The 19,417-nt window shown below is 36.8% G+C and overlaps 1 protein-coding gene across 3 annotated transcripts in view; it reads left to right on the top strand.

Annotated features, from left to right (window-relative positions):
* LOC131941544 (unconventional myosin-XV) overlaps nt 1-19,417 on the top strand; it is a 90,646-nt gene that overhangs the window by 31,433 nt on the left and 39,796 nt on the right. For all 3 annotated transcript variants that reach the window (XM_059300829.1, XM_059300827.1, XM_059300828.1), the window contains exons 5-19: nt 4,859-4,968; nt 7,059-7,133; nt 7,830-8,030; nt 8,221-8,284; nt 9,564-9,677; nt 9,993-10,154; nt 10,791-10,904; nt 11,093-11,151; nt 11,423-11,552; nt 11,759-11,986; nt 12,416-12,541; nt 12,966-13,043; nt 13,297-13,451; nt 13,701-13,871; nt 14,465-14,588. In XM_059300829.1, the coding sequence (XP_059156812.1) occupies nt 4,859-4,968; nt 7,059-7,133; nt 7,830-8,030; nt 8,221-8,284; nt 9,564-9,677; nt 9,993-10,154; nt 10,791-10,904; nt 11,093-11,151; nt 11,423-11,552; nt 11,759-11,986; nt 12,416-12,541; nt 12,966-13,043; nt 13,297-13,451; nt 13,701-13,871; nt 14,465-14,588 (1,911 nt within the window). The remainder of the gene's footprint in view (nt 1-4,858; nt 4,969-7,058; nt 7,134-7,829; nt 8,031-8,220; nt 8,285-9,563; nt 9,678-9,992; nt 10,155-10,790; nt 10,905-11,092; nt 11,152-11,422; nt 11,553-11,758; nt 11,987-12,415; nt 12,542-12,965; nt 13,044-13,296; nt 13,452-13,700; nt 13,872-14,464; nt 14,589-19,417) is intronic.

Below are 19,417 nucleotides of genomic sequence, written 5' to 3'. Positions count from 1 at the left end.
AATTAACTTAAAAAATACTAGAGTGAACTGAACAGTCATTCCTGTACCCCGATAGCTGAGGTCAGGGTTGGATGGGGTGGTGTAATCCGTGCCTAAATTGTTGAAGGGATTGCGAAAAGCCTGACAAATACGTAACTTGCAAACTGACAAAGGGTTGGGCCAGCACACAATTAAATTGCTATTTTAGATGGACTAGTCTCGCACACGATTTCACCCTATTAGATTTCTCTATAAAATAAGACAACAAATCCTAACTATTATAGTTGTTTGAATGCGCTTAATTAAGTTTAACGGGGGGAATATTCAGAAAGAGATTAATAAACAAAGGCGCGCGCCTAATCTGTAAGATGGGATTAAAAAAAAAAAGATTATATCAGAGTAATTTATTTTTGTTGAATTTCTAATTAGATTACCCAGAGGGACAAGTTTTTGGGAGTAAAGAACGATTTGTTGAATGAATAATGGCTCGTTCGCTGGAGAATAATAGCTCGTCAGATGTGCACCTTAAGATGACTTGTTAGATGGAGAAAAACGCGATAGATTTGGGGGACCCGTTAGAAGGGCAGTGACTCGTTATATGGAGATAGGTTTTAGCTGGAGAAAGACCCGTTAGATGGCCAATGACACGTTGCATGAACAAGTTCTCGCCAAATTCTAGACACCCTTCACGTTTATTCGCCTGTTTTCGCTGCTGTTTCAACCAGAACATCTACATTCCTGCTTCTAGACCAAGGTGTGTGTTGGGGGGGGGGGAGGCTGTAAGAGGGAAGTAAAGATAGAAACAAACGACCTTCGCCTATTCTCTCGTCACGTACCCCGTGTTGACATTGGAGACATAGATCTACATCAAGCCGTCCGATTCATCAGACAATTTATCTAGCCCCCTCCCCTCACTCTACAAACTGTAACATTAAAATCTCCCCTACCCTCGTGTTCTCTCTCTCCCCCCCCCCCCCACACACACACGTAATATATAACTGTTTGATGTTGAATGTCATGTTTATATCTATTTTTTTTTAAAAAGTGCTGCATTAAATTATCGTTGATAATTTGGGTCATTTGCGAACTAGCTTGACAAGCGTTAAGACTTACCTTCCCTCCTGTTTATCTAGCTGCTTACTAAAAGCAAACATTACCTTTAATATGAGAAGGTGGGCATTATTCGCTCTATGAAACTTCACGTTAATATAAGAACGGTGTCCTAAAACTAGATAACTGATTTGTTTGTATTTAATGAAATGTGGGGGAAGGTATAGCCAACTGTTCCCAGGCGCCAGAGAACCTTGTTGCGCCACTTCATTTGATTGACTCATAATCACAAGACAGTATGTTAGAATGTCCTAGTTTATTGGGAAACGTTTAGGATAGGTTTTGTAAGCGTATGTGTATCTTCAGCACACCTGTCTGAATGTTTTGTAACTGATCACTTTAGCACATCTGTCTGGATATCTGTGTATCTTTAGCACACATGTCTAAGTGTCTGTTTCTTTAGCACTTTCGAACACCTGTCTAAATGTCTATCTAAATGTCATATCTGTGCATGTCTGTGTATCTTTGGCACTTTAGCACACCTGTCTGAATGTATCTTTAGCGTTTGAGCACACAGGGGCGGAACTACTATACCGCGGGGAGTGGGGTGTGAACAGGCCGTTTAAGGGGCCCAAAATCCGACCAAAAAAAAAAACAAAGTAATTTTTTTTTGCACCTTGACAGAGTAGTGTTTTTGTAAAAAGCAAACAGATCTACTACAGCAGTGAATATTCTACAGTAACTAACTCGCACTGTACCGTAGGGGGAAAACTACATGAGCTTTAGTGTAGTGCTTTTGTTTTCAGTATAGTTAAAAACATGTTTACGTTTGTTTTCTACCATGGAGCTTTCAATCATTAAACAAATAAATATATTTTATCGCCACATTTTATACCAGTTATTGTTGACACTTATGTGGGTAAAAAAATAATAATTGCACATCTACACAATAGTTTGGCGCCATTCTGACGCCCTTGATTGTGTTAGTTGGGGTAGGTCTGTATCAATGTTTTGATTTTCTTCATACTAATTTTTACTGCTGTTTACAATGGTTTGGTGAAATAATTAATTTGATTTTTAAGACTTTTATTACCCCTCTAAAACACAATACAAGACTTTACCTTTTTTTAAAACAAAATTAAAGATGCTAAATGCTATTTATCTCTAAGATGAAAAGAGTACCGTAGTTTATTTTAAAAACACGGTGTTTGTACTTCAAAATGTCTTTCAATTCACGGGGAAGGGGAGGTTACTAGAAATGTTCACATATTTGTGAGTGTTGGACGGTGACAATGTCATTTGACGGTGTATAACTAAGGGGATGGTTGTCCAATCTTCGTATATAAAAATAGGCAAAAAGGCGACATTTTATAGAAATAAACTGTTGAGACACACAGGAAAGACCATAGCACAGATACACGCGATCACCGACATTGTTCGGTTGTGTGGAGCAGAGTTTCTATAACGATGTGCAAGTAATGCCCAGAGGCATGTATATAAAGGGTAAAGAGCTTCAGCTGTAGTACGCTTAAATGAAAATAGAAACACTTGAAAAATATATTTGAACCATAACATACTTTGGAGTTAATTTGAAATAGGGGATTGAGGTTGTATATGTAAACGTGTTTTTTTGCACATCATTCAGTCACCGCCTAGGAATTTGTCTTCTAGGCCTACTCGTGGTAAAGATAGTTGGCTCGTTGTATTGATCAGAGTTTCTTTCAGGCATCTCTTTCCCTGAAATACGTCTACAAAAATATATGTATATACAAAATATACACTTCACCTAATGTCCACCTCCCCCCCCCCCCCCCGGAAATTCAAGTCCCCATCACCCCCCTCAATGCTTCAAGTGCCCCCACCCCACTCACCTTAGAAGAATGTCTGAAAGAAACATTGGCGTTGGTACATCATACCAGCCAGCGAACCCACTGGGCATGTTTGGCAACTGACTGGCAACTATCACGTGACCCAACATTGTTGTAGTTGCCAGACGTGAACCCGGAAGCACCACTCACCTGACCCGTTCTCTTGTTGGTGGCGCCACAACGCCCAAAAACATCGTCCCACTCTTTGAAATCCATCGAAGCGTTTTAAAATTCGTGATTTTAAACAATCAACTTTAAATCCGGATTTAATGACTGATTCATTCTAGCATTAATGAATAAAAATGTGTGTGTGGGGGGGGGAGAGAACTTTAAGCAAACATGTGAAACATTTCACCCAAGGCCTTAAAATTATCAGACGGGTTATCGGTAGTTTCTCTCCCTTATTTGATAATCAGAGATAAAAAAAATAGCAGTACAAAAACAAGACTACATTGTTTGCCTGCATGTTACAGCATGGATTTATGCTATCTGATAAACTCCTTTAGACAAACCTCGCATTGATCAACAGCAACATTAAAAAAATTCAACCTAAATTGTATAAACCTTAAGAGTTAAGAGATATTAAACATTGTGGGGTTTAGTTAATGTATGAAGTTATTATTAGAGAGATTTTAATACAAATAATAAAGTTTTTAAATAATGTGAATGTTAAGTCTTAATTGAATTAATAGGTCTAAAATAAGTATAACAACAAATCCAATTAATTTTACTTACTAGTATTACTTTTATAATTTATGTGAAGGCTAGTTTGTTTATTCTTGGTCTAAAATGTAACCTAATCAATGTTGTATTTGGTTTCTAGTTTTCATGTATGAAACTTTCCATACAATCACTGTCTGCAGTTGGTCGTAAAATCGATTCTAAAAAAAATTAATTACAAATTTACACCGGTATTAAAATATGGGAATCAATATTACACAGACACCGCCGACATCACATCAATAGGAAGATCACACGAAATCGACCACGGCAAGGTGGCAACAAGCGATGTTTATGTCTAATCTTTAAAAAAATCGATTTTTATAAATTAGGGCGTATTCGGATTTCCCCGGCTAATGTATCTGTTTTTTATAAAGATAAAAAGTTAAGGCTTCACTTGTTAAGACTACGCTAATAAAGACTGGAGGGTGTGTTAGGGAGAGGGAGGAGTCGAGAATCACGTTGGGGCTAGGTGACGAATTTTATCAGGTCATGTACCTTATGACCCGCCCAACTGATGACCACTCTTTTCAGACCGGATGTGTGTGTCCCCACCCCCCACCACTCACAGAGCTGACCTGTTTTAAACAAGACGGTTTGATTCACGTCATGCCACACCCAGCTGTCATGTTAACTATGTTTAGACCAGGAGCTTGCTAACAAGGTCCAAAACACTTTAGAGGTTCATTGATAGAATGATCAGATTACTTTCGTAAAATCTCAATTGGGCAATATAAGAAGAGCCTGCATTAAGCACATATGTATTCTACCATACGTCGTGTTCATATATGGTAGTCAGTGAACAGCAAACAGAACAGATTCAAATGAAAATAGACCAAACATAGTATTAAAACATTTTATATGTGCAAGATGGGGAGTCGGTGGGTTGGTAGACAACAACCAGAGGAAACTCACAGAGACATATCAAAACATTTTTAGAAGTGCCATAGTAATCAGCAAGATGGGAGTCGGTGGGTTGGTAGACAACAACCAAATCAGAGAAAACTCACATACGCCTAACATGATATCACAACAGTTTACTTTAACACAGTTTTATTATGCATAAAATATGTCATTTAAGCCAAACATTTTTTAAAGATTGACAAAAATAACTTTCTGTTTGCATTTATAAATGTAAAGGAAGATTGTTAAAGTCGCAAATCATCGTCTAATGAATTTTTTTTTTGTTTCTGTGCGTCTCTGGTAAAACAAATTGTAAACAAATTCTCTGTATGTTCCAGACATACACAGGCAGCATCCTAGTGGCAGTCAACCCATACAAAACATTCAACATATATGGCCTGGATATGGTAAAACGATATGAGGGGCGAGCACTGGGTGACCTTCCACCGTGAGTACTTCACTTGACACCATCTACAGGATTCTAAACCTTAATTCTTATTTCAGACAAAGTTTTACTCTATCTGCTGATACAATTTGTTTTCAAAACAATTTTATTGCTAGTAGCTGGTGAAAATATTTATCTCTAAATTTTGTGGGTAATTATGAAAATACTTGTAATCACTACATAGGCGTACAAAATAAAATAAAACATTGATCTGTTTAAAACAGCTATAAAATTGAAATACTGAGACAGCGAGACAAAAATAAGTCTCCAGCTCTGTCATAGAGTTATATTTGTTTATGGCAGTGGATGCCGCGCGGACCTGGCCACTTGTTATTTCAGCAAATATTGGCGGCACACATGCCAGCGAGGACAGGAGTTTTTGTAACTTTTCTCTCCTCTCTAGCACGGTCTTATTTTGTTCGCCGACAACAAGGTGCTTGAATGGGGAGTTACTGGCGTGAATTGGATGCCTGGTCGAGAGCCGTAGGGTTTAAGGCAACGTGGAAAAAGTGGGAAAACACTCGTTTAATCGGGATACGGACGTGAAAACACGTCATTAGTTCTTTGAGCTTTTTTCCCTTTCAACCAGGCGGATAAAAAAAAAACACGGACAAAGTAGCAACAAAACACATCAAGGCAAACAGTTAATCGAAGTTTAAAAAAAAAGAAAAGGAAAAAAATAACCGACACACCACACACAAGTTTCAAAGTCAACAAAGTAGAAACTATACTTAGGCTAGTCCCATACCATGCCAAAGTTCGCCTAATTTTATTGTAGGCCTACTGTAAATCTTATAGGCATCTAACATAGACGGTTTAAAAAAAATGTCCTCGTAAAATATAAATGATCGTTGATTAGGCTACACTTTTTACGTACGTAGCATAACGCTGGTTGATTTTGACACGCCACAATATATTTTTGTCTAGTCGATATTAAAACAAAAAACTGTCAGCCATACGACGTTTGAACTAGGTTTTTTCGAGCGCAATAGCCGTTACTAAATGTGGATTCAGAGTTCGAATCTTGTTGATCTGTGTCCCTTGGTTGGGGTCAATACCTTTCATTGAATAACTTGCTGTTTTATTTTGCCGTGACTTGATACGCATGCGTGAACTCCGAATGAAAACAATCTACAGCCATGTTGCCCAGAGCTGGTAAATATCTTCTCAGACCGCCAGACCGTAAAAGTGCAGACGGCAAAATGGCGCTGGGAGGAACTCCTGCTGAGGTGTTACCTCCCTTGCGTCTTTTACAGAAGTTTTTCGTCTTCTGATTACAAATTAAATCAGAACAGCCCCCACCCCTTCCCATGATTCCCCATAGCCTACTCCAGAATGTTAACGATTGCTTGAACCAGATAAACAGATAACGAATATCGAATTTCAAATAGTATCTAGTATTTCAGTGTTTGAAAAATATAATACAGTTTATAATACTTTAAAAGGTTGTAGGCCTACTTATGCCCCTAGGAATGTGCATAATCTCAAAGGTGGGCGGGGGGGGGGGATATAAACCAACATTTACTTGGACATCTTAAATCCAACCCATCTAGGAGAGAAAGCTAAAATATCCAAACGATCGCCTTGTAGTTTGTTCTTGGATGGACAAAAGTTATGGACGCAAATCCAGAGAGAAAAGCAGGCTGGAATCAGAGTCGACGTGCCATATGACGCATAACATGTTGACACGTTAATTGTGTTGGAGGAAATACCCTTCAACATTACAATTAAGAACGAAGTAATAATTTTCAAACCTTAAATGATGTGTGTCTCTTAGTTATAGAAGTCCAATTTAACTTCCCAACTATGCCTGCCCAAGGAAGAAACTAGTCCGTGTATATCAGAAACACACTATGAGTTTACCTCCAAACTTGACGGGAATAGTCACGTGATATTAATAATACTAAAACATTAAATTATAATCCACAAATTAATTTATGAAGAGGGGTGGAGGAGGATTTAATCTGAATCATGAAGTGAACAAGATAATCTGATATTTGGCTGTCCTGATAATGAGGCTGAGTATGAGTAAAGTTTGAACTTGCTTGACATCATGATGTTCGTGCTTCTCTAAAGTGGTTCTCTCCCTCTAGGCATCTTTTTGCGATTGCCAGTGTGTCCTACTCCAAAATGATCAAAGATACAGAAAATCAAGTTCTAGTGATAAGGTCAGTGTGCTACACATTGCATGAACAACAACATTCACAACTACTCACAAGCTGGCATACATAAACACATATAGGCCTGCATACATGCACACATACATACATTCACTCACCTAGTCCTACATTTGTGCAGAATACATAAAGACATACATAAACACAAATCCATGCATGAACACATACATAATGCACACACATTGATATTGCACACTCACACATATATGCACACACATAATCCTACACACATGCACATAAATACACATTCCATCAACCTAAACATTGTAAGCTAGACAGTATTCAAGTTATGAAATGATAAAGCCTTCTCCTTGATACTTTAATTTTATTTGCTCAGAACAATTGAAAAAAAAAATGTCTTAATTAAAGTATTATCTTACTACATAATCTACCGTTTCCACTTACTTACTTTTATACCACTATTTAATGAAGCTCTTTATATGATTTAAAAAAGAATTCTCACATGTTAGAGTTTGTAATAGCATCATCCTTAAAGATTTTAAAACGAATACTCGCCAGTTAGTGTTTTTATTAGCGCCTACATCTCCGCAAGTTTCCTCTTGAAATCATCTTGTTAATGACCCCTCAGCATTTAACCCCATCTTCCAGTGTTGACTGATGCTTACATCATGTTTGCCAATTGATGTTAACTCTGGCTGCAGTGTTGACTTTATCTGATCTTTACAGTGGGGAGAGTGGGGCTGGCAAAACAGAGAGCACCAAGCTGATCATGCAGTATTTGGCCGCGGTCAACAAATCTGGCAACAACCTCATCACTGAACAAATCCTTGAAGCAAATCCACTTTTGGAGTCTTTTGGTAATGCCAAAACCATCAGGAACGATAACTCCTCTAGGTTTGGAAAATATATTGAAGTCTTCTTTAAAAGGTATGTCCTTACATAGTGTTTACACCTTTTTATATAATAACAAGGATTGTTGTGATTAAGCTAAATATAGTATCTGCATTTTAATTATATCATGTTCTCCTTCTTTGCATGCTTATTGTGTCTGAGGGAATAAAAAGAATGTGATTGAATGCATTCTATTATTCATATAGAAAGAAATTTTTGTTTTCAGTGGCTCTATTGTTGGGGCTAAAACTTCAGAGTACCTGTTGGAGAAATCCAGAATCGTCACACAGGTGGGCTCATTGTTCACCAAACTAATTTAAACATGACATGTTTTTTTTTTCAATTTGAACACTTTTTTTATAATCCTTGAAAGAAATGAAACATTGAAGGCAGTAATATATATTTTTTCCAATCCAGGATTTAAATTCACTGCAGTAACCTATTACAATTCTTCTAGGGCCAAAGATTTTGAATAAATTAAAACTTGCACTATTGTTTTTCCTTTTACTATTCCTGTTAAAAAATTGCTTCGATTCTGACATTTTTTTTACTTAATAGATTTTGGTAGTGATTACAGTGAACCTTGATTTTAATAGAATTACAGTAGCTGTAGGGTGAAAAATACCTTTTTCTTTAAGAGAAAACATTAAAATCATTACCTTTCTTTTGCCTCCTAAATTGTAGCTTAAACAAACTTAAAAGGTTTTTTTAAAAACAAACCTAGCCAATCCCCTCTAAAATATGTATCTAATGTAACTTAAACCTTCTTTAATCTTAATCCAATACTCATTAGTTTTAAACTAAACTAGCTAGCCCCCTCTAAAATATGTATCTTATGTAACTTTAGCTTTATTCAATCTTAATCCAATACTCATTAGCTTAGATGGCAGCTTGATAATTGCCATAAAAATTTAATGATCAATGTGAGTGACTTCATGGATGGTTGACTAAACATTGCTGAACTGGCTCTAAAAATATGAAATCAGATTAGGTGTAAATGTCTATAACAGAAGATCCTATCCTGGTCTATCCCCCCCCCCCCCCATATGAATCCTGCTTTAGTTAATCCTCAAAGGTTAGGTTAACCTGTTATCTCCATATCTTCTGAATGTTACAGCTTTTTTTTTTGTGTCTGATCTGGTCTTGTCTGCTCTTGTTTTTTTAAATTCAAATAGGTACGTCAAGAAAAAGTAGAGATCCAATTATGCAAAGAATTTTTTAAAGCAGTTTGTTTACATCGGTTGTGGAATGTTTTATAATGAGTTCTTAAAAAAACAAAAAAAAAAACAACTATTTTCAAACCCTCAACTGTTAAGGACTTAACATCCTTTGAATTATTCATTAGTGAATACCATCTTTAAACTAAGTGAAAGAGCTTTTTTTTTTAAATTAAAGTTTTTTTTTTAGGTTCTTAATCCTGTATTCTAAATATAAATTATTTTGTCTTTTAAGATAGTTCACTCCTTAATAATTCAGTTTTGCAGTTATAAAATGTGTCAAAAAATCCATTTATTTACAAATTTGTTAGAGCCCAATTGATGATACATAACAACGTTGAAATTTGTTTAGGCCCCCCAAGAAAGAAACTATCATGTTTTCTATGAGATGCTCGATGCATTAAATGATGAAGAAAAAGCAAAATATGGATTGCAATCAGCACCCAAATATTTTTATCTGAATCAAGTGAGTTATCTTTAAAATCTTTATTGAATCTATTATTGTTGCTACATCTAATTTCATCATTTTAATTGTTATTTTTTAATTATATCAGATTTTTTTGTTGTTGATATTTTTAACTGTATCAGATTTAATTTATTGTTGGTGATACTTTTAATTTTGTATTAAAAAATATTGCTATTTGTAACATGCATTGAATTTAATTTACATTACATAAAAATTAAAAATGCATGGTAAATAAGAATTTTTAAAAAGTGTTAATTTGTTAGTAATTTTCTTTTGTTGAATTAATAGCTGAAAAAAACTTTTTATAATTTTCAGGGTGAAAGTTTTCACATCTCTGGCCGCGAAGATGCACAAAACTACAGAAAACTGGTGGCAGCCATGGAGATTCTCAAATTTGAACGTCAGGAGCAAGAGACAATTCTCAAGATTTTGGCGTCAGTGCTGCACATTGGAAACATATTCTTCAAAAAAATTAGTGTAAAAATTCTTTTAAATTTCACAAACATTAATTTTGTTTATTGCATTTGTACATTTCTTTAAATCTAAAATTATTACATTTTGTATTTGGGGGTCATCCATAAATGACGTCACACTCATAGGGGGGAGGGGGGTCCGTAATTTTGTGACGATGTGTGATGAGGGGGAGGGAGGGGGTTCAGATGTTGCGACGTCAAACTTTTGCATTATAAAAAAGCAATGTTAGAAAACGAATTTTAGACATTATTTTGCGTTTTAGAAAACTGTTTTAATAAATTGTAATAGTTTAGACAAGATTTTAGAAAAATATCGATGTTTAAAAAAAATTCAACTGCAATTTTGAGGGGGGTTGTAGGTTGAGGTGTGATGTCATTTTAGGGGGGGGGGTCTGGCTTTTTGTGACGACGTGTGACGGAGGGAAGGGGGGGGAGGTAAAAATAGTCCAAAAAAGCGTGACGTCATTTATGGATGACCCCTTGACAATATTCTATCTTTACAAGAAAGATTAATGAATTAGCTTTAATCACTATATTTAAACAAATGGAATACAATAACACTCCATTGAGATTTATACTTATTATAATTATCTGATTCAACACACCAATAGTGATAGTTTTATTGTGAACACTGTTATAGGTAAACAACCATGACACAGTTGAGCTTGGATCTGACGCAGAAATCAAATGGATTTCCTACCTGCTGGAGCTATCTGATGACTGGCTTAAACAAGCACTCACCAGCAAAGTTACTGTAAGTCCAGTCAACCATCTTTTTTTCTCTCTTTTTTAAAAAAATCCCTTGGTTTGTTTAAAAAACTTAGCTACCTTTTTAAAAGTCTAGTAATTAGATTACAATAACCACTAAAAAAAAATATATTAATTAAATCTGTGTGATTTAAAAACAGGTATTGTTTTAATGTATTAAATTAATTTTCACAGGAAGCTAGAGGGGACAGAGTTTTTTCTCCTTACAGCATAGACCAAGCCTTAGATGCCCGGTAATGTTGGTTCTTTAAACATGTTTATTTATAAAATCCTTAAGAAAATACATATTTTCATGCAGACTGCAGAAGAAACACATTCAATTTCTAATTCAAATTTAAAAAAAAAATTATTCTATTTTGTAAATTAAAAAATAGTAATATTAATTTTTAAAAGTTTTAATAAATAATTTTACATCATTTATTTATTTTATCTGAAATCAAATTGTATTCCATAAAATGAACTCTGTTTACAACAATTAAAATAAGGTAAAACAATTTATCACAGGGACGCCATAGCCAAAGCCTTGTACTGTAGGATGTTTTCCTGGCTGGTTGAACGCATCAACTACATCATCTGCAGAGCTGAGCGAGAGAAGTCAACATCTCTTGCAGTGCTGGACATTTTTGGTTTTGAGGTAGCCAAACGTTCATTATAATTTTACTTTTCAAACAAAAAAATGTCTTATACTCAAAAAATGGCGCATACAAGTTGTTTTAAGCTATTTTTACCTGGCTACTGTTAAATTCTCTATTTTATGATATTTTAACTCATTTATATTTAAGTAATCCTCTATTTTATTTTATTTTATTAACTCATGTATTTTCTCTTTTATATAAATAGGATTTCCTGCTAAACAGCTTTGAGCAGCTGTGCATTAATTATGCAAATGAGACTCTCCAGTACTTCTTCAACCAACACATCTTCAGGTTGGAGCAGAAGGAGTACATCAAAGAGAAGATCAAATGGGAGCACATCGAGTTCAAGGACAACCAGCCAACCATTGACCTCATCTCCACCAAACCTGCTGGGATTCTGCACATTCTGGATGATGAGTGTAATTTCCCACAGGTAAGTTCATCAAAGTACTCACTCAAAGTTCCATAACTCACCTCTAAGTAACTCACTCAAAGTTTCACAACTCACTTCTAAGTAACTCATTCAAAATTCCACAACGGGCACAACAGTCCCAAAATTCTACAACTCACTTTCTAAATAATTTCTATGTTCATATAATCCCAAATTTGTACAACTCAATGCTCTATATACTTATCCTTATAAATTCAATAAACCATAGATGAGTAAAATTACTTGATTACCCCCAAAGTTTTTCAACTCTAAGATTAACAAATGCTTAAGGGTAGGCCATTAATTGAAAAATGCAGTGTCTTAATAGTGCATGACTAACTTATTTTTTATTTATTAACACATCACCAATGAACCTCTTGCCACAGTCAACAATTCAAACATAAAGTAACTTTTTTGTTCCAATAATTTCAGTCAACAGACAAATCTTTCCTGGAGAAATGCCACTTCCACCACTCTGGCAATGAACTCTATGACAAGCCCAGGATGTCTGACCCAGAGTTCTTCATTGTCCACTATGCTGGGAAGATCAAATACAATGTGAGTTGGTTTCTTTTAGATCCCGTTGTTGGTAGAGTGTTAGTCTGGTAACACAATTTTATTGAGTGCATTGCTAGAATCCCAAGCAGGTCCCTTAGTCCACCCAGCTCTGATGGGTACTTGACTTATGTTTGGGAAATTAAAGGCAGCTGGGCATAGTGCTGGCCACACTATCCCTTCATGTGCAGAGGTCACAAAAGCAGGTGGGCTCTATTTCACCAGTCCCAAGTCCAAATGGGAACTTGACTTACTTACGTTACTCACTTTTAAAAAACTTTAATGAAGCACGACATGAATAATTGTCTCTCTATGCTGTTGCTAATGAATTGTGGGGAAACTACTTTAAAGCTTAAGTTATTTGATCTAATCATGTTGCATTGTTTTATGACGCATTGTGGAAAGTAATACTTGGGGTGTATTTTAGGTTCAACACTTCCTGGAGAAAAATAAAGACACATTGAAAAGTGATGTTATTGAGCTGATGTGTGAAAGTAAAAACAAGGTGAGAAAATAGATTTTTGTTCCATATTTAAAATTGTACTTTTGCAAGATCAGAGGTCATGGTTATAAGCTATCTTATGTTCTTATATCTTGTAATTTTTGTTCATAAGTAGACGTAGACAGCAGAATTGTAGAGGCTTTTTAAATTTTAAAATAGTTAATTTTAAAATTTAATTACAAGTAACTTGAAGATTTGTTGTTTTTAAGAAATCAGGTGCATGGTAAAATATTTTTTAAAACACCTTTTTCAACAGATGATAGCCCAGATGTTCAAGGACCATAGGGACAGACTAATTACCAAAACACTGAGTAAAATGACTGGCCACTTTGTCACCAAAAAGCCAAGAACAACAACTGTGGCTGCCAGCTTCAATGAATCTCTCCTATCCCTCATTGACACAATGTCAAGGTCAGCAGAGCAAAGACAAAAACTTTTTAAAACTTTAAAAATAAGAACCAAACTAAAAGTGGTTTTTTTGTGTGTGTTTGATTACATTTTTTAAAGACATTGACTTTCAAGTTAATATGGACATGTTTTTTAACTTGTTATATATTTAGTAGCAATGTTTTAATGTACATTCTTTATACTCCTTTTTTATAATGTATTTTTGTTTAAAATAAATAATTTTCCCTTGTGAACCAAATTTCTGCTGTCCAGGTGCAATCCTTACTTTGTTCGCTGCATCAAACCCAATGCCAGCAAAGCTCCGATGGACTTTGAGGACATTGTTGTGTTGGATCAGCTCAGGTACTCCGGCATGCTGGAGACCATCAGGATTAGGAAGATGGGATATCCTGTTAGGATCAAGTTCCCACAGTTTGTTGAAAGGTAATTTGACCAATGGTAATTTGATAGACCATTTATAGGAAATCAGGATTAGGAAGATGGGATACTGTGTTAGGTTTAAGTTCCTGCAATTAATTAAAAGATAGCTTGTATAATACTTCATTTACTGACACAAGATTTACATTCTGAAAATGAAGATAACTCAAGTTATGACCATGATAGTTAAGGGTTGTGTCCAGGGTTTCTTTCAGGCATTTCATCTCCTCCCCCCCCCCCCCCCCAATGAAATATAGAAAACTGGTTGTGTCTTCATCTTGTCTGTTTTGTTTTAAATATCTTTCATTTATTTGTCATAAAATAGTAGTTTATTTGATTTTTACTTTGTTAAATGTTCATATTTTTTTATTGTGAATAGATCCATATTTAAATGTCCCATTTGTATGTTTTGAAGTTTCCCATTTGTATGTTGCAAAGTGTCCCATTTGCATGTTGTGAAATGTCCCATATGTATGTTGTGAAATGTCCCATTTGTATGTTGTGAAATGTCCCATTTGTATGTTGTGAAGTACCCCATTTGTATGTTGTGAAGTACCCCCATATGTACATGATGATCAGACCATTTTCCCCCTCTAAAGGTACCATTGCCTGATGAAGGGCCAGCATATCAAAACCAACCAGGTGCCGTGGGATGTTTGTAAGATCATTCTACAGACACAAGGCCCAGGGTACAAGGACGAGTACCAGATAGGTGCCACAAAGGTGAGGTTTTTTTCTGTAACAGTTAATTGAATTTTCTTTTTTTTTAAGGTAAGCTTTTTTTATCACCTGATTGAATTTACATAGTTTTCTTTTTTGAAGAACTTTAAAAATTGAAGTGGTTTGTCTTGCTATAATATCTTTTATAAGGTTTTTATAACAGTCTGTTCTATTTCTTTAACACCTGATTGTTGTATAAAAGTTAGTTCCTTTACTTTAACACATGACTTAAATTTTGTAAAAGTTAGATGATTATTCAAGTACTTGAATGGTTTCATTATTTTTTTTTACACTGTCTCAGGTCTGTTATTCTACAAATAATTTTTTTGCTCTGGTAAAAAAACAATTAGTGTGAGGATACATAGTCCATAATGTCTCGCTGATCAATACCTAGTGATTTTACTTGGACAGTTGGGAGCTCAAAAGTTTTTTAAACTCAAAAACTTTATTGATTTATAGTCACATCTTGATGGATTAATCCATTTAATGAGGACATCTTGAAAAATAATTTGAAACTAACTTAGATAGGTATTGTATCTGCTTTAAAGATGAGACATTGTACATATGAATGGTCACCTTGTTGTGTACATAGTTAATTCCTTGTCTAAACAATTTTATAAAACTAAAGAAAAATTGAATTTGGCCACATTTTCTTATCTTTATGTGGACAGGAAAATCCTGGTCTAATTTACCTTTCAAAGAAGGAAAAAAAGAAAGGTTGAAACCAAACCTGTTTGTATACCATTTTCTGAGTGATCATTACAAATAGCTGCAATTGGAGGGGGGCGGGGGGGGAAGAGGACTGTTAAGTTTAGCAGCTAAGCTTGTTTGGTAGTAGTTTTCTTCTGCTAGTTTTTTTTAAACGTTAACGCTTAGTCTAATGCGAACTAGCCAATGGTGTTTGATGTTAACAAGACATGAGTGGGTGGAGGCTGAGGTGTACATGAAAGAGGAGTCATCATCGTTCGTGCCATAGACGCATGAGGCAGATGAAGTAAACCTCATCTGTTTCAATGACCTGGGAAGTGTTAGAAGATTAAAAATACGTAGACAATGGTACATAAAATATCCTTTAAAAAGACAGAACACTCTAGGGAGATGTACTCTGAGTCTGCCATTTTTCATGTAGAACGTCGGACAATTTACTTTCCTAAACTTAAACGTTTCTCCTCTTTCTCGTAGCATAGAGTCGCGAGCATGCAGTTTACAGTTTCGTTTTAACATTTCATGGAAACATCAAATTAACATAAATAAACCCAAAAGTTGACCATATAGAGAAACTATATGCTACTATGATTGCTTTCGTCATTGTTGGAAACACATAACCAGAGGCGTAGCGAGGGGGGGGCGGGGGGACATATGTCCCCGGGCGCCGACCTTAGGGGGGCGCCAAATTGAAAGTTTGAGGGGGGGGGGGTGCAAATGAAAGTTCGAGGGGGGGGGGGGTGCAAATCGAAAGTTTGAGGGGGGGGGGTGCAAAATGAAAAGTTCGAGGGGGGGGGGGGTGCAAATCGAAAGTTTAAGGGGGGGTGCAAATGAAAAGTTTGAGGGGGGGGGGGACGCAAATCGAAAAGTTTGTCCCCGGGCGCCGGGAGGGGTCGCTACGCCTCTGCACATAACACACTGCTGTAAAATGATGTATTCTCTATATAAGAGTTGTTATTCTGTAGCAAGTTCCTGATTTTCTTTGACACATCCTGTCTTTATGTCCGCTTGTCATTTTATCATACATTTCAACGTAGAGGTGAACAGGTCCCTATTATAAGTAAACCACAGCAAGCTATTTTAAATGAAATAATTAAAGGTTAATTAATTTAGCACTGTGCATATATGCATTAAGGATGTGAATAGAAGAACACGGTGTTAACAAACTAGATTTTGTTTTTCTCTGTACACCAGGGGTCTCCAAACTTTTCAGCCCGAGGGCCGCATTAACTATCAAATATCAGTTCGGGGGCCAGAGTTTCTTCCAGGCATCTCTTCCGGTTGTCTGAGCCCCCCCCCCCCCCACCCATCGGAGAAAATAGTCTGAAAGAAACACTGTAGAGGGCCGCCAACACACTCGAGGTCCAAGTTTGCTCTCAAATTGTTCTTCACGAATTTCATTCTTGAAATTTTTTATTCACACAGGTATGTTGTTTCCAAAATTTGAAAGGTACTTTGATACAAAAGTTTTAATATTAGGAAAGTCTTCCTTGGGCATAAACTTATAAAAACCCACCCGCCCTTCTTCGAACTTGTCTTTAAGGAGGTCATTTGCTTGCAAATCACTTACCTCCAGCTGCAGTTCATCTGGGCAACTGGCCACATCAGCTTGAAATGCGTTTTGAAACCATCTCACTTCTTCTGCCTTTGAATCCAAGTTAGAAAACTGCTGCTGAAACTTTGATGATCTCGCCTGCAAATGACGTGAGGGAATTCAGCTGTTGTTCAGCCATGAAGACCTTGCAACTGCTGAAAGTGCGTCAAGTTGTTGGCCCTGTACTTGTTCCAAAAAACATGACAGGTTTATATGTGAAGGCCTTTAGGTGGGTGTATAGATAAAAAACTAGATGTCCTTCTCTTGTAGATTTAGGTTCCGAAAATTAAAATGACTGGTTATGTCTTCAGCAGAGGCCAATTTCTATACCCACTCTTCATCAGACATTATTGGCTGTAGCTTGGATTTACTTTCCAGAAAATAACCTTTCTCTATTCTGTGTTTTGTATTTTTCAACAAGTCTCTGAACTATCTATGGTTAAGCCCATATGACCTTATTAAATTCACTATCTTCACCACAGGATTCAGTACACTGCTAATGTCCACATATTTAGCACACAAAGCTTGCTGGGGAATAATACAGTACAGGAACATTGGTTGTAGAATGTTTTTTCTTCTTCGCTTGTCCAACCTAGCCTTTCTTTATGGGCACTCATGTACTTTCGACAATCAAAAGTCAGGTAACTGAAGTTAGTCCAGTCAAAGTTATACTCAGCAAATTAATGTTGTTTGTTTTAACTCATTGAATATATCCTCTCTGGTATATGCACCCAAACCTCCTTGTCAAACTACTTTGAATTTTCTGGGCAAAGTTACTCAGCCACCTCCTACAAATATTTTTTTTTCCGTGGTCAGAAATATCTCCGCGGGCCGGATGAGAGGACCTCGCGGGCCGCATCCGGCCGCGGGCCGTAGTTTGGAGACCCCTGCTGTACACTATCTACAGCCGATAAGTCGCGTCGCAGTCAATGTAAAGTGGTCACGATCTGTTGATAAAGGGCACTACACTGATACAGGGGAAATAACTCATGATAGATAAATTGTCGACCTTGATACTTGCTTTTTTCGTCATTCAAATATATCTGATACTTTGTTATTGAATAAGTAATTATTTTTAAAATCTATAGATAATAAAAGTACCAGGAGACTTATAAATATCAGTTATCTATTTTTTAAATGATATTTTAAAAAATACTATCCATTATTCTCAAGTCCTTAGATACTTAACGCACAAGTTCACGTGTGATAATAATGTAGGATACACATAGCTGTTGGGGGTTACTAAATAAATCTCGTGTACGATACTGCCATAGCTGTAAAAAAAATTCTCAGTAATGGTTTTTAAAGATAGGCTGAGAAGAAATTTAAAGTGTTGTGTTGGCACGGCCAACCTATGTACAGCCTGTACAACCTGACCTTTGCCTGACCTCTGTACAGCCTGACCTTTGCATGATCTTTGTACAGCCTGACCTCTGTAATGTTGACCTCTTTACAACCTGACCTACTGCCTGACCTCTGTACTGCCTGACCGTTGTTCCTCCTGACCTCTTTACAGCCTGACCTAATGCCTGACCTCTGTACAGCCTGACCACTGTACCACCTGACATCTAACTGCAGAGGCGTAGCGACCCTTCCCGCAAACTTTTCGATGTGCACCCCCCCCCCCTCAAGAAAGATTTCGATTTGCACCCCCCCTCAAACTTTCGATTGCACCCCGTTGTTCCTCCTGACCTCTTTACAGCCTGACCTAATGCCTGACCTCTGTACAGCGTGACCTCTGTACCACATGACATCTAACTGCAGAGGCGCAGCGACCCTTCCCGCAAACTTTTCGATGTGCACCCCCCCCTCAAGAAAGATTTCGATTTGCACCCCCCCCCCCCACTCAAACTTTCGATTGCACCCCCCCTCAAGATTTTCATTTGCCCCCCCCCCTCTCTCAAACTTTCAATTTGCACCCTCCTCAACCTTTCAATTTATTTTTCCAACCCATTTTGGCGCCCCCTAATGTCGGCGCCCGGGGACATATGTCCCGCCCTCCCCCCCCCCCTCGCTACGCTACTTTCTAACTGCCTGATCTGCATCATCTCCCCTCTGAAGTTCCTCATTTACTATCTACTTGTAAAAAGACCAGCTCTTGAAAAAAAGTAACATTTTCCACAAACGATACATTGCTAGTATGTCCCTTCCAAAACATAGTGTGCCTATTTTTATCGCTGAACTCTTCTCGGCGATGTTTAGAAACCGTGTGTCTGAGACAATCATCAGCGCCACCCATCAGCTTAATCTACTTAGCTTGACGTGTCCGCTCCCTGAGACCACTTGATCTCAGGAATGTCGTAACGCTCCAGCTTCACGGCTAAACAGCTTGGGTCTAGCAGGGAACAGCGAACATTCATCCATTGCTTGTTTGCTCCGTTTATAGTGCACAAGGCTGTAGTTTGGTCAAACGTGAAAATAATTTTAACATGAAGCAACATGGCCCACTTTTTTATTTTATAATTTTAGAACCGACCAACTGCCAATATTAAAAACAAGTTGACCACAAATCCACAAGTTAAAATATTAGACC

This window comes from Physella acuta, unplaced genomic scaffold (genome assembly GCF_028476545.2).
Source record: "Physella acuta isolate Inbredline_101_S28 unplaced genomic scaffold, ASM2847654v3 ptg000364l, whole genome shotgun sequence".
Taxonomy (NCBI): domain Eukaryota; kingdom Metazoa; phylum Mollusca; class Gastropoda; family Physidae; genus Physella; species Physella acuta.
Note: the sequence above shows the minus strand (reverse complement) of the source record. Positions and strands in the feature narration are given on the sequence as shown.